At 36.5% G+C, this 18,320-nt stretch overlaps 1 protein-coding gene across 1 annotated transcript in view; it reads left to right on the forward strand.

Moving 5' to 3' along the window:
• The window catches only part of COL19A1 (collagen type XIX alpha 1 chain), a 342,994-nt gene that overhangs the window by 182,390 nt on the left and 142,284 nt on the right, over positions 1-18,320 (forward strand). The window contains exon 15 of the mRNA XM_032593194.1: positions 4,125-4,178. Within this exon, the coding sequence (XP_032449085.1) occupies positions 4,125-4,178 (54 nt within the window). The remainder of the gene's footprint in view (positions 1-4,124; positions 4,179-18,320) is intronic.

Genomic DNA, 18,320 nt, shown 5'->3' on the forward strand with positions numbered 1-18,320 from the left:
TTGAGCCCCACATCGGGCTCTGTGCTGACACCTCAGAACCTGGAGCCTGCTTCAGATCCTGTGTCTCATTCTATCTCTGCCCCTTCCCTGCTTGTGCTCTGTCTCTCTCTGTTTCTCAAAAATAAATAAATGTAAAAAAATAAAATTAAAAAAAAATAAAAGGAATGAATGCCTCTGTAGACATATGCAGATATTTACATCATGAATATCCTAAATACATTCTTATACTTCTCTTTCAGAAAAGAAGCAAATCTTTATGTTCGTGAAAAATTAGGAATAATCCAGTTTACGGTTATTTTCAGAGCAGACTAAGATGAAAAAAGTATAAAAAATAAATAGGCATTACTCTTCAGCAAATAAAATCAAAGAAGAAAACAATGCACAGATTATACAAATATGCCATGTACACAAAGATACATAAAATAATGATTCTCTAATTTAAAAGTGGTTTAAATTATAAAATATCAAATAGTGGTTGAAGATTTAAATAAGTTCCATAATGGAGATGATATAAGAAGAGGTAAATAATTAATTCTTACATGAATTGTAAGGCCATTTTACTCTTAGACATCAGATCATTGAATTACTTTAGATGAGAAATACAGACAAGATAGAAAGTTATCCAATGTATTTAAGTTCAAGTTTTGAAAATAATTGTGATTAGATATCAACCAGAAATCTGTTTCCTATCACCACCACCCAGTATTCCATCCTGGTGTTTTCTTCCTGATGGTGCAATTTACTAAGTATATATTGAGTCTCTTCTATAAGTGTGGTAGAGGATAGAAAACAAATGATGCTCTGTCCTCTAGGACTCATAGTCAAATAAGAGTAAGTAAAGTACACACATAATGGCATTTACAAGGCCAGAGAAAGAAAGAATTGGGCAAAAGGTCTGAGACAAATGGTGAGCTCCACCCAAATTTAAGTAGGCTGGAGCTTAGATATATCTATAATTTTCAATAGTAAGTGATCAGCAAATTCACTGTTTGATTTTACTAAACGAACAGAGTAGTAAACTGGATAATTGCAAATAGTGAATCATCCCCAAATTTTAATCTCTTATTTGGGGAAGAAATATAATTTTTTTATACTTGATTGACCTATGTTTTACTAATGACAATACTGATATTATTTTTCTTCATTAATGTCAACTACTTTCAATAAAGACAGCCCCCAAATGTTCTGAACATTAATGTAATGTGGCTAGGATTAAAAATTGGTCATGGATAATCCAAATAGTGAATAATCCATTGGAGATTAAAAATAATTCCCTAACTTTTCATCAAAAACCTATCTGGGTTCTAGACTTAGCAAATATAGGGTGGGGGTGGGGCATGGGATTCAGAATCATGAACATTCAGGAGGCATACTAGTGAGCTTATGTGTGTGAGTGTACCATTTGGACTTTGCACACAAAAGGGTCTCATAAATATTTTTGAATCCATTCCAAATCAAGTTTAATATTTTTGCATTTTTGTAGGCTTTTGTTATACAATTTCTCCAACTAGTAAAGGGAATGCAATTTTGATTATATGTAGTTCAGACTTAATTGTACTCCCTTGATGAATATTTGGTGTGAGTATGTTTTAGTATCTCATGTTGAAAAACACTGAAAGAGCTGTCAACATTTGTATAGATATCAAAAATGTTGTATATAAGTTTGACTATTCATGAAATTATAATAGTTTCCTAAGGGTAAAAGCAAGGAGTTTAATCTAAAGCCAAGATTGTGTCGTTCTTATAAAAAAATGACACAACTCCCTGTAATTACATTGTAATTAATACTTGGTATATTTGGATTTCAGAAGTTGTTTTGCTTATGCACATTATAAATTTGCCATCCTTAAGTTGGCCTAATTAGCCAGCTTTCCTCTGTTAGATTTCTTTTGGCAGGTATTTTTTGTAAAAAATCAAACAGAACTGATCATTTTTTTCATTCCTTGTTTTTTATTCCTCCCTAAATCAATAAAACATAGGCTTTATATGTCCCTATGATATTAAATTGTTCCAAGAATAAATAAAAGAAATGAAAGTAATAAATACATACTTTTTACTAGTGTTTTGTTTGGAAGGAATCAGAAAGATTTGAGGAAACACTGAGGATTTGTGATACATGCAGAATTTTTTGTATTAATGCTTTTTGAAAATGAGTTACAGTAATTTATATTAAATACTGACAACTTTAATCAAATGAGAGCTATCTGAATGAAAAATTACAACATGTTTATAACTTTTTTATTTCAAATAAAATTAGATGGTGAAATTATGCACATTATGACATTCATTAAAACTTAAGTTTCTTCTGTAAAAAAATGAATATACATATAATAAATAATTATAGGTCATCACAAGCACATCTGATGTTTTAGTTTAAAATTAACAACAGCTTTTAAAGAAAAAAGGTCATAATGTACAAATGTATCATAATTTTTTTAAAATTAGGTAATAAATCGGTTTCTTCTGGAATGGTGGTAAATTCAGATTTGTTTGAATATGAATTACTAGATTTCTCATTTATTCCAAACCATTTAAGCATTAAATGTATGATAGGTTAATCATTAATATTTGTAAAACCCTTTGAAAATTGTTGGATTTACCCAAAAACTTATTAAAGTAAATTGATTTCCCACTATAAATTTTTTCATTCAGACATTAATAGGCACATAGTATTGAATAAGACACAGATTCTACTTGTTATCCTTAGAGCTTGGTGAATTCATTACCTGAGCAATCATTTAAATGAACTTATGATAAGGAGTTTAAAGGACAAGTATAAGGCACTTTAGGACTGATGAACCAAGACATTCATCCCATCCTGTGGAAAGTCAGAGAAGGTCAGGTGTTTTCTTAAGATCAGTTTGGCTGTGACGTGGAGGTTGGGGAGGTTGGTGTCTGGTTCAACTGAGAAGTTCTTACAGATGAGCAAGCAAGAAGTAATCATTGGAGCTGTTGTGATGTAAAGAAATAGATGGTTCCAAATATACTTTGGAGATGCACCAACCAGACTTGGTAATTGGAAATGAAAGAGAGATTTGAGAGAGGAAAGTGTGGAGGTTGAGCTCTAGATTTTTGGCATGAGCACTAGCAGAGTGTTGTGTGGATTTACTGAGTTGGGGAATGCTGGAAGAGAATCCAGTTTGGGAGAGAGGGTCCTAAGTTCAGTGTCTGATGTGCTGTTTCAGATGCCTGTGAGATATTAGAGTGAGTATCAAAAACAGGCAGTTGGATATGTGAATATGCAGCCCAGAAAATAACCTAGATTATAAACCTTGGAGTCACTGGCCTAGAATATTCAAAGCCCTCAGTACATGAGATCATGGGGAGGTAATGAGCACTGAGAAGAAAATAAGCCGAAACTCTCATGTTTAAAAGATGGAATAGGGAAGAAGGAAGCATCAGGAGAGCTAAGAAGAAACTTTAAAAGAGGCAATAATTACTGACAGTTTTAAAAAATAGCCATATGATCATTTTGAGTTTCATGTTGAGTAAGAATTCTCGTATAAAAGTAACTGACAATCAGGAGACTTAATTTGCAGATTAACAGCACCTGGGATTTCCTGGGCCTTTTTTATAATCTGAAAAAAAGATTATTTTTCTGCCTCTTGATAAGCTGTGAGAAAGTGTTAAATAATGTCTGTGATACTAAAAATTAAATGCTATGAAGAGACATATGTTGAAGCCAACATCATAACCATGTGTTTTCTCAGAGGATACTTACATAGCTACTCTCAACGAAAAGTGTGGCTGTATTTATAGAGTTCAAATATAGAAAGAGACTTTTTTTCCCTGCTTGAAAATATTGTTACTACTTATTTATGGTAGTTCGGTGAAACATAGTTCTGACCATATGGGAGTCTTTATTGAAGTGAACACTGGTCTCACACCTGATTTGGAATCGCCTTTTTTTTTTCTTTTCTGGAGTTAACTCCAAAGATAAGCCAGTCGCCGAAGAACTTACCATTTTTAATATATTACAGAATCTAACTTTGGAAAAACTCAAATCATTTAAAAAGATTTGCTTAATCAATAAAGTAGGTATTAATTTTCACAGCATGCTTTGTGAGGCAACTGTACTTGAAACCGTCTATTAACATGTGTTCTTCACCCCCACCCCACACCAGGGTTCCCTGGGGATACAAGGCCCACAAGGTCCACCTGGAAAAGAAGGTCAGAGGGTAAGTAAACTTGGAACAACTGGCAGCCATTACTGTCTCAGGGCTCACTTATTTCCGAACATTAATAAAAATAAACCCAAAATATAGCAAGCAGATGGGCCTAAGAAGAGTATTAACTATCCAAAGGCTGAAATTTGAGATTTTGACAGAGCCTTTACAATCCAGAAAGTTCTATATATTTTTAAGATTGGCAGCACAAATGTAGAGACATAGTTTAGGTGAAATGAATTAACCGTAATTTGATCTAGGACACGTTGGTCATACTTTGGAGTTTTGAGTTAAGCTGATGTTTGCAGAGTTAAGTTGACGAGTATCTTTGTGGAGTTCCAGCCTGTTCATGAATTCTGTGAGGATTGTGAATATTAACTACAGTCTTTAGCCGAATTAAATTATTGACATTAGTGATGCATTGTAATTCTTCTTTCATTACTGTTTACTGCCTTTGAGATAAAATGTGTAGTAAGTGAATAAATTGTACTTGAAATAGTTAGTCTTATCTTCCTCCAGTAAAGGGACCCCCTGCAGTGATAATGGGTCAGGCTCAGTTGAATATTTTCAGCAGTGGGATACCCCATTCTTATGGCTTATTGTTATTACCATTTTCAAATCATTTTAAAGTCTCAAAACATTTTATGTGTGCTTGCTCATACAATTATTATTATTAACTTTGTTACCTTATTTATGAGGACTGTATGACTCAGAGAGTTTAGGTGACTTGCCTAAAGTCAAAGAGCTAATAAAAAGTAGAACCAGGACTGGATTTGGGGGCTTTTGATTCTAAATCCCATGTTCTCTTTTACTGTCCCAGCATATTAACCCCAAATCTCTTTTTTAGTCATTTTTTATTTGTTATTTCCAGTCTGCCCTCTGGCAAATAAGTCATTTGCCTCAAGTATTAGAGTCCTTCAAATATTTGGGAACCAGTGGTATATTTTACCAAGGTTTAGCTTTTATCAGGTCAATAAAATCCCATTTCTCTTAACTCTTTCTTTTATGTGGATTCCTAACTCCTAACACACTGATAATAATTCCCAGAAAATACTCATGGACTTTCTGGATGTATCAGGAATGGGACTGAACTTGTGTGGTCTTATTTAGGGCAGAGCAAAATGTGGCAAGTATGCCCGGTACTATTGACCATATACTTCTACTGGAGTTTAAGATTGAGATGATGCTTCTGTGTATTTTTTTTAAACTAACTCCTTCTACTAGAGTGGCTTTGTTCCTTTGTTTTTGTTTTTTATATTTTTTGGTGGGACAATTAAGATTTGATTTGGGAAAAAATCAAAATTAAAAAATTCTGTGTCTAGATTTTATGCCCAATGGCTAGTTTAGTAAACACAAAAAGGCTTATTAGTAAATTTTGATGGCTAAGAAAATAAAAAGACAACTTTTGGGAGTAATGGCTAAGATTTATGGGTTACCTATAATGTGCTAAATGCTTCATCTTATTTCATTATTTATTTCTCCCAATAGCTCTAGGAAGTATAAAATGCTATCACCCTTATAGAGAAACTAAGGTTTTAAACAACTCAGATAGGATACATGGCTAATAAGTGGAATTATGCTGATATTTAAAAATTATTTATAAAGTAGCATACTTGAGTTCTACTCCCAACACCTATATATACAATTATAGTTTCCCCTTCGGATCTCCAGCCCCTCTCTATTCAGGAGTTCATTAATCCATCTGATGAAAGTTTTAAGTAGTCCTAGGGAGAAAAATAAAAAATTATTTCTCTAGATCTGGGCTTTTGAGTCTGCCTTAAGCATTTAAACCACTGGGAGCAGAGGGCTAAATGAAATGACCTTGTGAAGTTAATTTTTAAGCTTCTTTTTCTGTTTTCTCACATAATGGCCAAGATGTCTAACTGCATCTAGGACCATGTTTCTGAGTTATTTTCTATGTTCAGTATCCAGGGGACATTTTCCTTCTAACCTCTCTCCTTTCTTGGAAACTGAGTGATAAATTATACCCCCCTAGTTAATATACAGAATATATAGGAACTCAAGCACCTCAACAGCAAACCCCTAGTAACACAATTTAAAAATGGGCAAAGAACCTGACTTAGACATTTCTCAAAATAAGACATAAAAATGGCCAACATGTACATTAAAAGTTGCCAAATATCACTAATAATCAGGGAATGCAAATCAAAACCGTAACGAGCTATCACCTCACACCTGTTAGAATGGCTATTGTCAGAAACACAAGAGATAAGAAGTGTTGGTAAGGATGCAGAGAAAAGGGAACCCTAGTGCACTGTTGGTAGGAATGTAAATTGGGACAGCCACCGTAGAAAAGAGCATGGAGGTTTCTTAAAATTAAAAATAGAACTACCTAATGACCCAGCAATTACACTTCTGGGTATCTATCCAAAGGAAATAAAACCAGCAATTCAAGGAAATATTTGCACTCCCATGATATGCAAACAACTTAAACATGTGTTGACAGGTGAATGGATAAAGAAAATGTGATCACACACACACACACACACACACACACACACGTGTGCACATAATGGAATATTATTCAGTCTTTAAAAAGGAGGAAATCCTGTCATTTGTAATAACATGGATGAATATGGAGGACATTATGCTAAGTGAGTTAAGCCAGATACACAGAAAGACAAATACTGCATGTTCTCACTTATATGTCTAAATCCAAAAATGTCAGATTCATATAAACAGAGGTAGAATGGTGGTTACCAGAGGCTAGGATGAGGGAGCTAGGGGAGATGTTGTTGGTCAAAGTGTATAGCTTTAGTTATGCAAGGTAAATAACTTCTAGAGATCTAATGTACAACAAAGAGACTATAATTAATATTGTATACTTGAAATTTGCTAAAAGGTTAGATCTTATGTGTTTTTACCACAAGAAAAAAAAAAGGGTAATTATCTGTGAGGTGATGGATATGTTAATTAGCTTAATTGTGGCGAATAGTTCACAATGTAGATCAGATCATCAAGTTGTATGCCTTAACTATATATAATTTTTCCAACTGTAGCTCAATGAAGTAGAAAAATAATAAGCAGATTTAGTTTCAATACCCAAAAATGTATACTCTGTAGGTTGTTTGAAATGGAAATTATGGAGCTAGGAGGGTGAGGTGAGGTCTAAGGCATTATGTCTGAATTATTCTTCCCATGGCAGAGTTGTCTGTGTGCATGGTAAGTACATTTGACATGAGATCCATCTTCTTAACAAATTTTTAATTGGACAGTGATATCGCACTTTTGATTTATACAAACATGTGGTCAGTTTGAAGTTCCCTCTCTTTTATTTTAATGAAAACTTCTGCCAAGTCAGATTTTCATCCATCCTGTTGTTGTTCAGTTGCCTTTTTGAATTGCAGAGTAGGAATTGATCTTTGTCCTTATTACATTTTATCTTCTGAATTTTGGTCTCGAATGTCATTCTATTAGTTTTCTTTCCAATGAAATAGCTCCCAGCTTTATATCACCTTAAAATTTGATAAACCTATCCTCTAAGTCTTCATGCAAATCTTTAATAAATCCTGAACAGAACAGAAGCTGACAAGTTCACATAACACCAGCAATGGCTGCCATCTTGATTATCATTGATGTTCTTGTGGCATGATAATTAAATCATGTACAAATACATTCAACTCTACCTCTTTCCCACCCACAATTCTTAATTTGGCTTGTAAGATAATTATGAGAGCTTTTGTCAGATACTTGCTGAAATGAAAAAAAAATATTCAAATGAGGCTTTTAAAAAATAATAATGCTTCAAATTAAAATTGTACCCTATCAAAGCTTACATTTCAGAGGAAGGTGTGTTAAAGAATAAATTAAACTTATGTATTCTTTGTGATAATTATGGAGGAACATATTCAAATTATAAAGTTCAATCACTACCTTATGCAAATTTACTCCATTTATAAATATGTATAGTCCCAATAACTTAATATTACTTTTCTTTTATTTTCTATCAAGAGTAACATGTCAGAAACTGAAGAATGTAATAGAATTTTATGGATACCGTTAGGCATGGCTTGTCATTATTACTGCTGCCTTTCACAAGTGTCATATTTATTGAGGAAAATAGCTGGAACAGATATTGGCATTATCCACATTTACAAATTATTATTTCCAAATACACTCCACAACTTACGCTGCTTTGAAGCTACTTAAAATGGAAGCAAATTAAAGAAATGACCATTCTTACATATTTGCAGTTAGGTCCATCTTAGTGCTACCATTTCTTCTCTGCTCAAGAGTTAGGTAGCACTCAGCTCTTTTAGAGATACTAATGTACTTGTATGTGTATGTGTGTGTGTATGCATACACACATACTTACATACACATGTTCTACAAACAGAGACCATTTTCCCACTTCACTGATGCTTGCAATAGAAAACAACAGAAAAATCTATGAATTTAAATTTATTTTTTGATGATGCATTGTCCACAAAACTCTTATATTTTGCTTATGGGTGTTTGACCAGGAAGGAATTGGCTGTCATTAAGTTAATTGCAATGGCATATAAAATATGTGGCCAGTCTTATACACTTTACTTTTGGGCATAAATGTCTTTAATGAAAGTAGAACATTTAATTTTAAACAAATAATTGACTTGTTGGTTTTCCTCAATGGTTAAATAGCTAATAGCTTCTACTCTACCAATATCTCACAGTTATCGTTAGTTTCAAACATAGATGTCACATACTTTGAAAAATATCAAACATCATTGAAACGTGTTAATATTACTATTATTATTTTTATTAAACCATACAGATTCTGATTGATAAACTCCTTTTCTTTTTCTCTTTAACCCTTTGTGTACAGTTTTCTGTAAGCACAATAAGAACACTGGTTTCTCTCCAAGTACCACACCAAAATTCTGTTTCAAATGTCTATTAATTCATTTTAATCTTTTCACTGTCTTTTAAGCTGCTAAATCTTAGATTATGAAGTGTTCATTTAATAAAATATAGTCGCAGGATGCTTCTTGTACTTAAAAGCTTCTCTTAACCTCAGCAATGTTTGGTGGCAATATATATCTGAGATTTATAGTTTTTTTTTTTCTTAACCTCCTGAGTTTCTTCTTTGAATCTGTCGTATGCCATTATATATCTATTTTTTACTTTGTAATCTTTATGAAGTCTTAGAAGTAAAAAATTTGGCTGCCACATTTTTAAGTCTCACATCCTTTATAGATTAACACAATTTTAAAAATTCAACTAATGCTTAGCATTGACCCTAAACCTAAGATGACAGTATGTCAGAGAGAAGTAAGGGAGAACAGCATGGAGGCCAAGAGGATGTTCAGCCCTGGTGAGGTCAGAGAAGGGCCAGGATAGGGTACCAGGATACTGCAGGGCCAAAAAGTCAACAGAAGAGCATTTCAGAATGCATGGAAGGTTGAGTAGGATTAAAATTTGGAACAAAGTCAGAGGAAAGATGTTGGATAAAAGAAGAGGTGGCTGGAATTGGTGCCAGCTGAGAGAGAAGTTTCAGTTGAATAATTGAGAGAGCGTTAGAAATAAAAATTGCAAGAAAGGTGTAAAAGGGGGTGAATTTTGAGGAAGGAGAGGCACCAATAGGGAATCCAATAGAGAGATAAAGACAAGAACTGAATGGAAGCCCAGAAAAGTATCTCAGTGAAAAGAGTATTTCAGACAACTAAGCATGTTTATGGAAGTTCACATGATATATCTCAAAAGAACTCACATTTATAAAAATTCCCTCTAAGATGTAGATTCCTACAGAATTTCCTAATATTCTTAATAGCACCTCCCAAAACATAAAAAATTACTGTTTTAATGTAACCTTGGATTTTTCCATTTTAATCACATTAAGTGCATGTCTGAATAGTCATCTCACGGTTGGCATGAAACTACCATGGACTTTTTTAAAGAAATCACTCTAAGTCTCTGAAAAAAACATTTTGTTGGTGAGTCAGCTAGTTGCTGCCCCAAATAGAGGTTGTTTGGTTGGACCAAGATGACACCTCACTCTTTCATTTTTTATTGCTGGGTTCTAATTTTGAGCCTGAACAGAAATTTTATGGTAAAAAAAAAAAATTTTTTTTTAGGGTAGCTTATTCTACAGTGCTAATTTCAGAGCCATAGAATTACCTCATAGTTCCAATGACGTGAGTTCAGGGCCTGGTAGAAACCACTAACAATAGTCTGTAGTTGAGATTAAATTATTTTACATGGGCTTGAATTTTAGGGAGGAGCCTTATAGAGAAAAGAATGAATAATGATGAATTTTCAGCTTCAGAAAGTAATTTAGTTGCACATGAAGATGAGAGAGAAATATAAGATTGTCTTCTTATCTCTATGTATTGAAACTGACACTGACCTTTAAAATGTACAATGAGTGTATCCATAATTCTGCTCACTCACTAATGCTATTGCTGGTTTCCTTGTACCAAGAATTTGAATTGCTATAAGGAAAAAGTCAACTTTTTTTTAAATAATTGTTTTAATTCTGGTCCTAGGTAGAACATAAATATAGGGGGAGAAAATCACCTTTTTTGGCTTGGATCCATTTATAAATATGTAAATATACATATTGTAAATAACATCTTAGAGGTTCTGCATTCTACAACTAATGTTTCATGTTTGTTGCACATGTTTTAAACTTCCTGGCTATACAAATGACATCTTTTTCCATTTACTTCCTATGAAATTTCTTAAGGATATCTTCTTAAGGATTACCTTGAGAGTTTCCAAGAAATACCATTTTAGATCCTATATGACATTTTTAGATGCGTAACTGGGAAATTGTATACCTAGGGGTTCCAAGGGCTATGTAACTTTTCCCCAACATCTTACTCGGATGTACAAAACCAAGTATGAAACTTAGAGGATAAAAATGATCAAATTTACATTTATCCTTGCATTTCTTATATTTTAAATTTATTTATTTATTTATTTATTTTGAGAGAGAAAGAGACAGAGAATGCTAGCAGGGGAGGTGGGGAGAGAGAGAGAGTGAATCCCAACAAGGCTGTCAACACAGAGCCCGACTCAGGGCTTGAACACATGACATGCTCACAAACCATGTTCATTGACCATGAGATCATGACCTGAGCCAAAATCAAGAGTCAGACACTTAACCAACTGAGCCACTCAGGCAACCCTATCCCTGTGTTTCTATTTGCAGAGCTCCAGAGTAGACTTTGGGGAACCATCACCATTGTTTCAGTACCTGATACTACTCTCTGTGTCGTTATTTGTTGTCTTTCTAGAAACTCACTTACCATTTAGAATTATCTAGTTATCCCCTATTTACCTATAAGGCTATTAAAATTAATATTTATAGGAGGTCAATATTATATAATTGAGAAAACTCTTAACTGAGTTAAAATAGCCACCTAGAGAGAAAAAAATATACTGTAATACAAATTCTACCATATAAAAATTGTATGATGGTTTGCTTTCATTTATATTCTTTTGGTCTGAAGTACCATTTCTACTAGGAATATAAAGCATTCAAACATTATAAATATCTGTATCTTTATATATCTTATGTACAGATTTTGTACATTTATAATCTGACTTTATTCAGTTCTTTTTTATGTGCTTTGAGTGTTATATGTTGTATGTGTGTATAAATTAGTAAATATAAGTCATCTATATGCTTTCATCATTTTATACCCTATTTCAGAGATTAAGTGGGAAATCAGTATAGAATATACTAGCATAGTAGTCTTCTTACCTTTATTATATGATACATTTCTAGTAGCAAAAGTGTATCATTTATTACTTTGCATATTAATTTCCTCTGCTTGTCCTGACTGATGAAGTCCCAATAGCATGTAACTTCATCAACTGATCATATAATAAGGTACGATTTAGTGATTGTGAGATTTCCTAATATTGTCCGTTAGAAGCTCCTCAAGATACAGAATCAGAATTTCAGAGAACTTTGATAAAGAAGTTCAAGGAATGACATTGGTCTGTTTTATCTGAAAATTTGTACTTCACAATTTTCTCCCAGTGTTGTGCCACTCAGATATTCCTGCTTACTCCAGTTTGGTCTGGTGTCCACCAAAACTGCATCAAATGTAGTTGCTAAAGCAATGGAGTAAGGCAAGAAGAAGAGAAAGAGGCTAACATATGTTAATGTCAAACAAATGCTTACAAAGAGGTAGTTGTGTAGCACCGACAGGACTCCTCTACTTTTGCCTCACACTCTGACTAGTGGGAAAGATAAAGAAACAAGACTTTGGGGGTATAGGGAAGATGGCGGCATAGGAGGACGCTGGGCTCACCGCACGTCCTGCTGATCACTTAGATTCCACCTACACCTGCCTAAATAACCCAGAAAACCGCCAGAGGATTAGCAGAACGGAGTCGCCAGACCCAAGTGCAGACGAGAGGCCCATGGAAGAGGGTAGGAAGGGCGGCGAGGTGGTGCACACTCCACGGACTGGCGGGAGGGAGCCGGGGTGGAGGGGCGTCTCGCCGGCCAAGCAGAGTCCCTGAGTCTGGCTTGCAAAAGCGGAGGGGCCTGATGGACTGTGTTCCGACAGCAAGCGCGACTTAGCGTCTGGGAGGTCATAAGTTAACAGCTCTGCTCAGAAAGCGGGAAGGCCGGAGGACAAAGGGAGGGAGAGCTGCTGAGCCCCCGGACGACAGAGCTCAGTTTGGTGGGGAATAAAGGCGCTCGCCAGCGCCATCTCCCCCGCCCATCCCCCAGCCAAAATCCCAAAGGGAACCGGTTCCTGCCAGGGAAATTGCTCGCTCTGCGCAAACACCCAACTCTGTGCTTCTGCGGAGCCAAACCTCCGGCAGCGGATCTGACTCCCTCCAGCTGTCACAGGGCCCCTCCTGAAGTGGATCACCTAAGGAGAAGCGAGCTAAGCCTGCCCCCCTGCCGCCGTGCACCTTGCCTACCCACCCCAGCTAATACGCCAGATCCCCAGCATCACAAGCCTGGCAGTGTGCAAGTAGCCCAGACGGGCCACGCCACCCCACAGTGAATCCCACCCCTAGGAGAGGGGAAGAGGAGGCACACACCAGTCTGACTGTGGCCCCAGCGGTGGGCTGGGGGCAGACATCAGGTCGGACTGCGGCCCTGCCCACCAACTCCAGTTATACACCACAGCACAGGGGAAGTGCCCTGCAGGCCCTCACCACACCAGGGACTATCCAAAATGACCAAGCGGAAGAATTCCCCTCAGAAGAATCTCCAGGAAATAACAACAGCTAATGAGCTGATCAAAAAGGATTTAAATAATATAACAGAAAGTGAATTTAGAATAATAGTCATAAAATTAATCGCTGGGCTTGAAAACAGTGTAGAGGACAGCAGAGAATCTCTTGCTACAGAGATCAAGGGACTAAGGAACAGTCACGAGGAGCTGAAAAACGCTTTAAAGGAAATGCAAAACAAAATGCAAACCACCACGGCTCGGATGGAAGAGGCAGAGGAGAGGATAGGTGAACTAGAAGATAAAGTTATGGAAAAAGAGGAAGCTGAGAAAAAGAGATATAAAAAAATCCAGGAGTATGAGGGGAAAATTAGAGAACTAAGTGACACACTAAAAAGAAATAATATACGCATAATTGGTATCCCAGAGGAGGAAGAGAGAGGGAAAGGTGCTGAAGGGGTACTTGAAGAAATCATAGCTGAGAACTTCCCTGAACTGGGGAAGGAAAAAGGCATTGAAATCCAAGAGGCACAGAGAACTCCCTTCAGACGTAACTTGAATCGATCTTCTGCACGACATATCATAGTGAAACTGGCAAAATACAAGGATAAAGAGAAAATTCTGAAAGCAGCAAGGGGTAAACGTGCCCTCACATATAAAGGGAGACCTATAAGACTCGTGACTGATCTCTCTTTTGAAACTTGGCAGGCCAGAAAGAATTGGCACGAGATTTTCAGGGTGCTAGACAGAAAAAATATGCAGCCGAGAATCCTTTATCCAGCAAGTCTGTCATTTAGAATAGAAGGAGAGATAAAGGTCTTCCCAAACACACAAAAACTGAAGGAATTTGTCACCACTAAACCAGCCCTACAAGAGACCCTAAGGGGGACCCTGTGAGACAAAGTACCAGAGACATCACTACAAGCATAAAACATACAGACATCACAATGACTCTAAACCCGTATCTTTCTATAATAACACTGAATGTAAACGGATTAAATGCGCCAACCAAAAGACATAGGGTATCAGAATGGATAAAAAAACAAGACCCATCTATTTGCTGTCTACAAGAGACTCATTTTAGACCTGAGGACACCTTTAGATTGACAGTGAGGGGATGGAGAACTATTTATCATGCTACTGGAAGCCAAAAGAAAGCTGGAGTAGCCATACTTATATCAGACAAACTAGACTTTAAATTAAAGGCTGTAACAAGAGATGAAGAAGGACATTATATAATAGTTACAGGGTCTATCCATCAGGAAGAGCTAACAATTATAAATGTCTATGTGCCGAATACCGGAGCCCCCAAGTATATAAAACAATTACTCATAAACAGAAGCAACCTTATTGATAAGAATGTGGTAATTGCAGGGGACTTTAACACCCCACTTACAGAAATGGATAGATCATCTAGACACACGGTCAATAAAGAAACAAGGGCCCTGAATGAGACATTGGATCAGATGGACTTGACAGATATATTTAGAACTCTGCATCCCAAAGCAACAGAATATACTTTCTTCTCGAGTGCACATGGAACATTCTCCAAGATAGATCATATACTGGGTCACAAAACAGCCCTTCATAAGTTTACAAGAATTGAAATTATACCATGCATACTTTCAGACCACAATGCTATGAAGCTTGAAATCAACCACAGGAAAAAGTCTGGAAAACCTCCAAAAGCATGGAGGTTAAAGAACACCCTACTAAAGAATGAGTGGGTCAACCAGGCAATTAGAGAAGAAATCAAAAAATACATGGAAACAAACGAAAATGAAAATACAACAATCCAAACGCTTTGGGACGCAGCGAAGGCAGTCCTGAGAGGAAAATACATTGCAATCCAGGCCTATCTCAAGAAACAAGAAAAATCCCAAATACAAAATCTAACAGCACACCTAAAGGAAATAGAAGCAGAACAGCAAAGGCAGCCTAAACCCAGCAGAAGAAGAGAAATAATAAAGATCAGAGCAGAAATAAACAATATAGAATCTAAAAAAACTGTAGAGCAGATCAACGAAACCAAGAGTTGGTTTTTTGAAAAAATAAACAAAATTGACAAACCTCTAGCCAGGCTTCTCAAAAAAGAAAAGGGAGATGACCCAAATAGATAAAATCATGAGTGAAAATGGAATTATTACAACCAATCCCTCAGAGATACAAACAATTATCAGGGAATACTATGAAAAATTATATGCCAACAAATTGGACAACCTGGAAGAAATGGACAAATTCCTGAACACCCACACTCTTCCAAAACTCAATCAGGAGGAAAGGGAAAGCTTGAACAGACCCATAATCAGCGAAGAAATTGAATCGGTTATCAAAAATCTCCCAACAAATAAGAGTCCAGGACCAGATGGCTTCCCAGGGGAGTTCTACCAGACGTTTAAAACAGAGATAATACCTATCCTTCTCAAGCTATTCCAAGAAATAGAAAGGGAAGGAAAACTTCCAGACTCCTTCTATGAAGCCAGTATTACTTTGATTCCTAAACCAGACAGAGACCCAGTAAAAAAAGAGAACTACAGGCCAATATCCCTGATGAATATGGATGCAAAAATTCTCAATAAGATACTAGCAAATCGAATTCAACAGCATATGAAAAGAATTATTCACCATGATCAAGTGGGATTCATTCCTGGGATGCAGGGCTGGTTCAACATTCGCAAATCAATCCACGTGATACATCACATTAACAAAAAAAAAGAGAAGAACCATATGATCCTGTCAATCGATGCAGAAAAGGCCTTTGACAAAATCCAGCACCCTTTCTTAATAAAAACCCTTGAAAAAGTCGGGATAGAAGGAACATACTTAAAGATCATAAAAGCCATTTATGAAAAGCCCACAGCTCACATCATCCTCAATGGGGAAAAACTGAGAGCTTTTTCCCTGAGATCAGGAACACGACAGGGATGCCCACTCTCACCGCTGTTGTTTAACATAGTGCTGGAAGTTCTAGCATCAGCAATCAGACAACAAAAGGAAATCAAAGGCATCAAAATTGGCAAAGATGAAGTCAAGCTTTCGCTTTTTGCAGATGACATGATATTATACATGGAAAATCCGATAGACTCCACCAAAAGTCTGCTAGAACTGATACATGAATTCAGCAAAGTTGCAGGATACAAAATCAATGTCCAGAAATCAGTTGCATTCTTATACACTAACAATGAAGCCACAGAAAGACAAATAAAGAAACTGATCCCATTCACAATTGCACCAAGAAGCATAAAATACCTAGGAATAAATCTAACCAAAGATGTAAAGGATCTGTATGCTGAAAACTATAGAAAGCTTATGAAGTTAATTGAAGAAGATTTAAAGAAATGGAAAGACATTCCCTGCTCATGGATTGGAAAAATAAATATTGTCAAAATGTCAATACTACCCAAAGCTATCTACACATTCAATGCAATCCCAATCAAAATTGCACCAGCATTCTTCTCAAAACTAGAACAAGCAATCCTAAAATTCATATGGAATCACAAAAGGCCCCGAATAGCCAAAGGAATTTTGAAGAAGAAGACCAAAGCAGGAGGCATCACAATCCCAGACTTTAGCCTCTACTACAAAGCTGTCATCATCAAGACAGCATGGTATTAGCACAAAAACAGACACACAGACCAATGGAATAGAATAGAAACCCCAGAACTAGACCCACAAACGTATGGCCAACTCATCTTTGACAAAGCAGGAAAGAACATCCAATGGAAAAAAGACAGCCTCTTTAACAAATGGTGCTGGGAGAACTGGACAGCAACATGCAGAAGGTTGAAACTAGACCACTTTCTCACACCATTTACAAAAATAAACTCAAAATGGATAAAGGACCTAAATGTGAGACAGGAAACCATCAAAACCTTAGAGGAGAAAGCAGGAAAAGACCTCTCTGACCTCAGCCGTAGCAATCTCTTACTCGACACATCCCCAAAGGCAAGGGAATTAAAAGCAAAAGTGAATTACTGGGACCTTATGAAGATAAAAAGCTTCTGCACAGCAAAGGAAACCACCAACAAAACTAAAAGGCAACCAACGGAATGGGAAAAGATATTTGCAAATGACATATCGGACAAAGGGCTAGTATCTAAAATCTATAAAGAGCTCACCAAACTCCACACCCGAAAAACAAATAACCCAGTGAAGAAATGGGCAGAAAACATGAATAGACACTTCTCTAAAGAAGACATCCAGATGGCCAACAGGCACATGAAAAGATGTTCAGCGTCGCTCCTTATCAGGGAAATACAAATCAAAACCACACTCAGGTATCACCTCACGCCAGTCAGAGTGGCCAAAATGAACAAATCAGGAGACTATAGATGCTGGAGAGGATGTGGAGAAACGGGAACCCTCTTGCACTGTTGGTGGGAATGCAAATTGGTGCAGCCGCTCTGGAAAGCAGTGTGGAGGTTCCTCAGAAAATTAAAAATAGACCTACCCTATGACCCAGCAATAGCACTGCTAGGAATTTATCCAAGGGATACAGGAGTACTGATGCATAGGGGCACTTGTACCCCAATGTTCATAGCAGCACTCTCAACAATAGCCAAATTATGGAAAGAGCCTAAATGTCCATCAACTGATGAATGGATAAAGAAATTGTGGTATATATACACAATGGAATACTACGTGGCAATGAGAAAAAATGAAATATGGCCTTTTGTAGCAACGTGGATGGAACTGGAGAGTGTAATGCTAAGTGAAATAAGCCATACAGAGAAAGACAGATACCATATGGTTTCACTCTTATGTGGATCCTGAGAAACTTAACAGGAACCCATGGGGGAGGGGAAGGAAAAAAAAAAAAAAAGAGGTTAGAGTGGGAGAGAGCCAAAGCATAAGAGACTGTTAAAAACTGAGAACAAACTGAGGGTTGATGGGGGGTGGGAGGGAGGGGAGGGTGGGTGATGGGTATTGAGGAGGGCACCTTTTGGGATGAGCACTGGGTGTTGTATGGAAACCAATTTGTCAATAAATTTCATATATATATATAAAA

Source organism: Lynx canadensis, chromosome B2 (genome assembly GCF_007474595.2).
Source record: "Lynx canadensis isolate LIC74 chromosome B2, mLynCan4.pri.v2, whole genome shotgun sequence".
NCBI lineage: Eukaryota > Metazoa > Chordata > Mammalia > Carnivora > Felidae > Lynx > Lynx canadensis.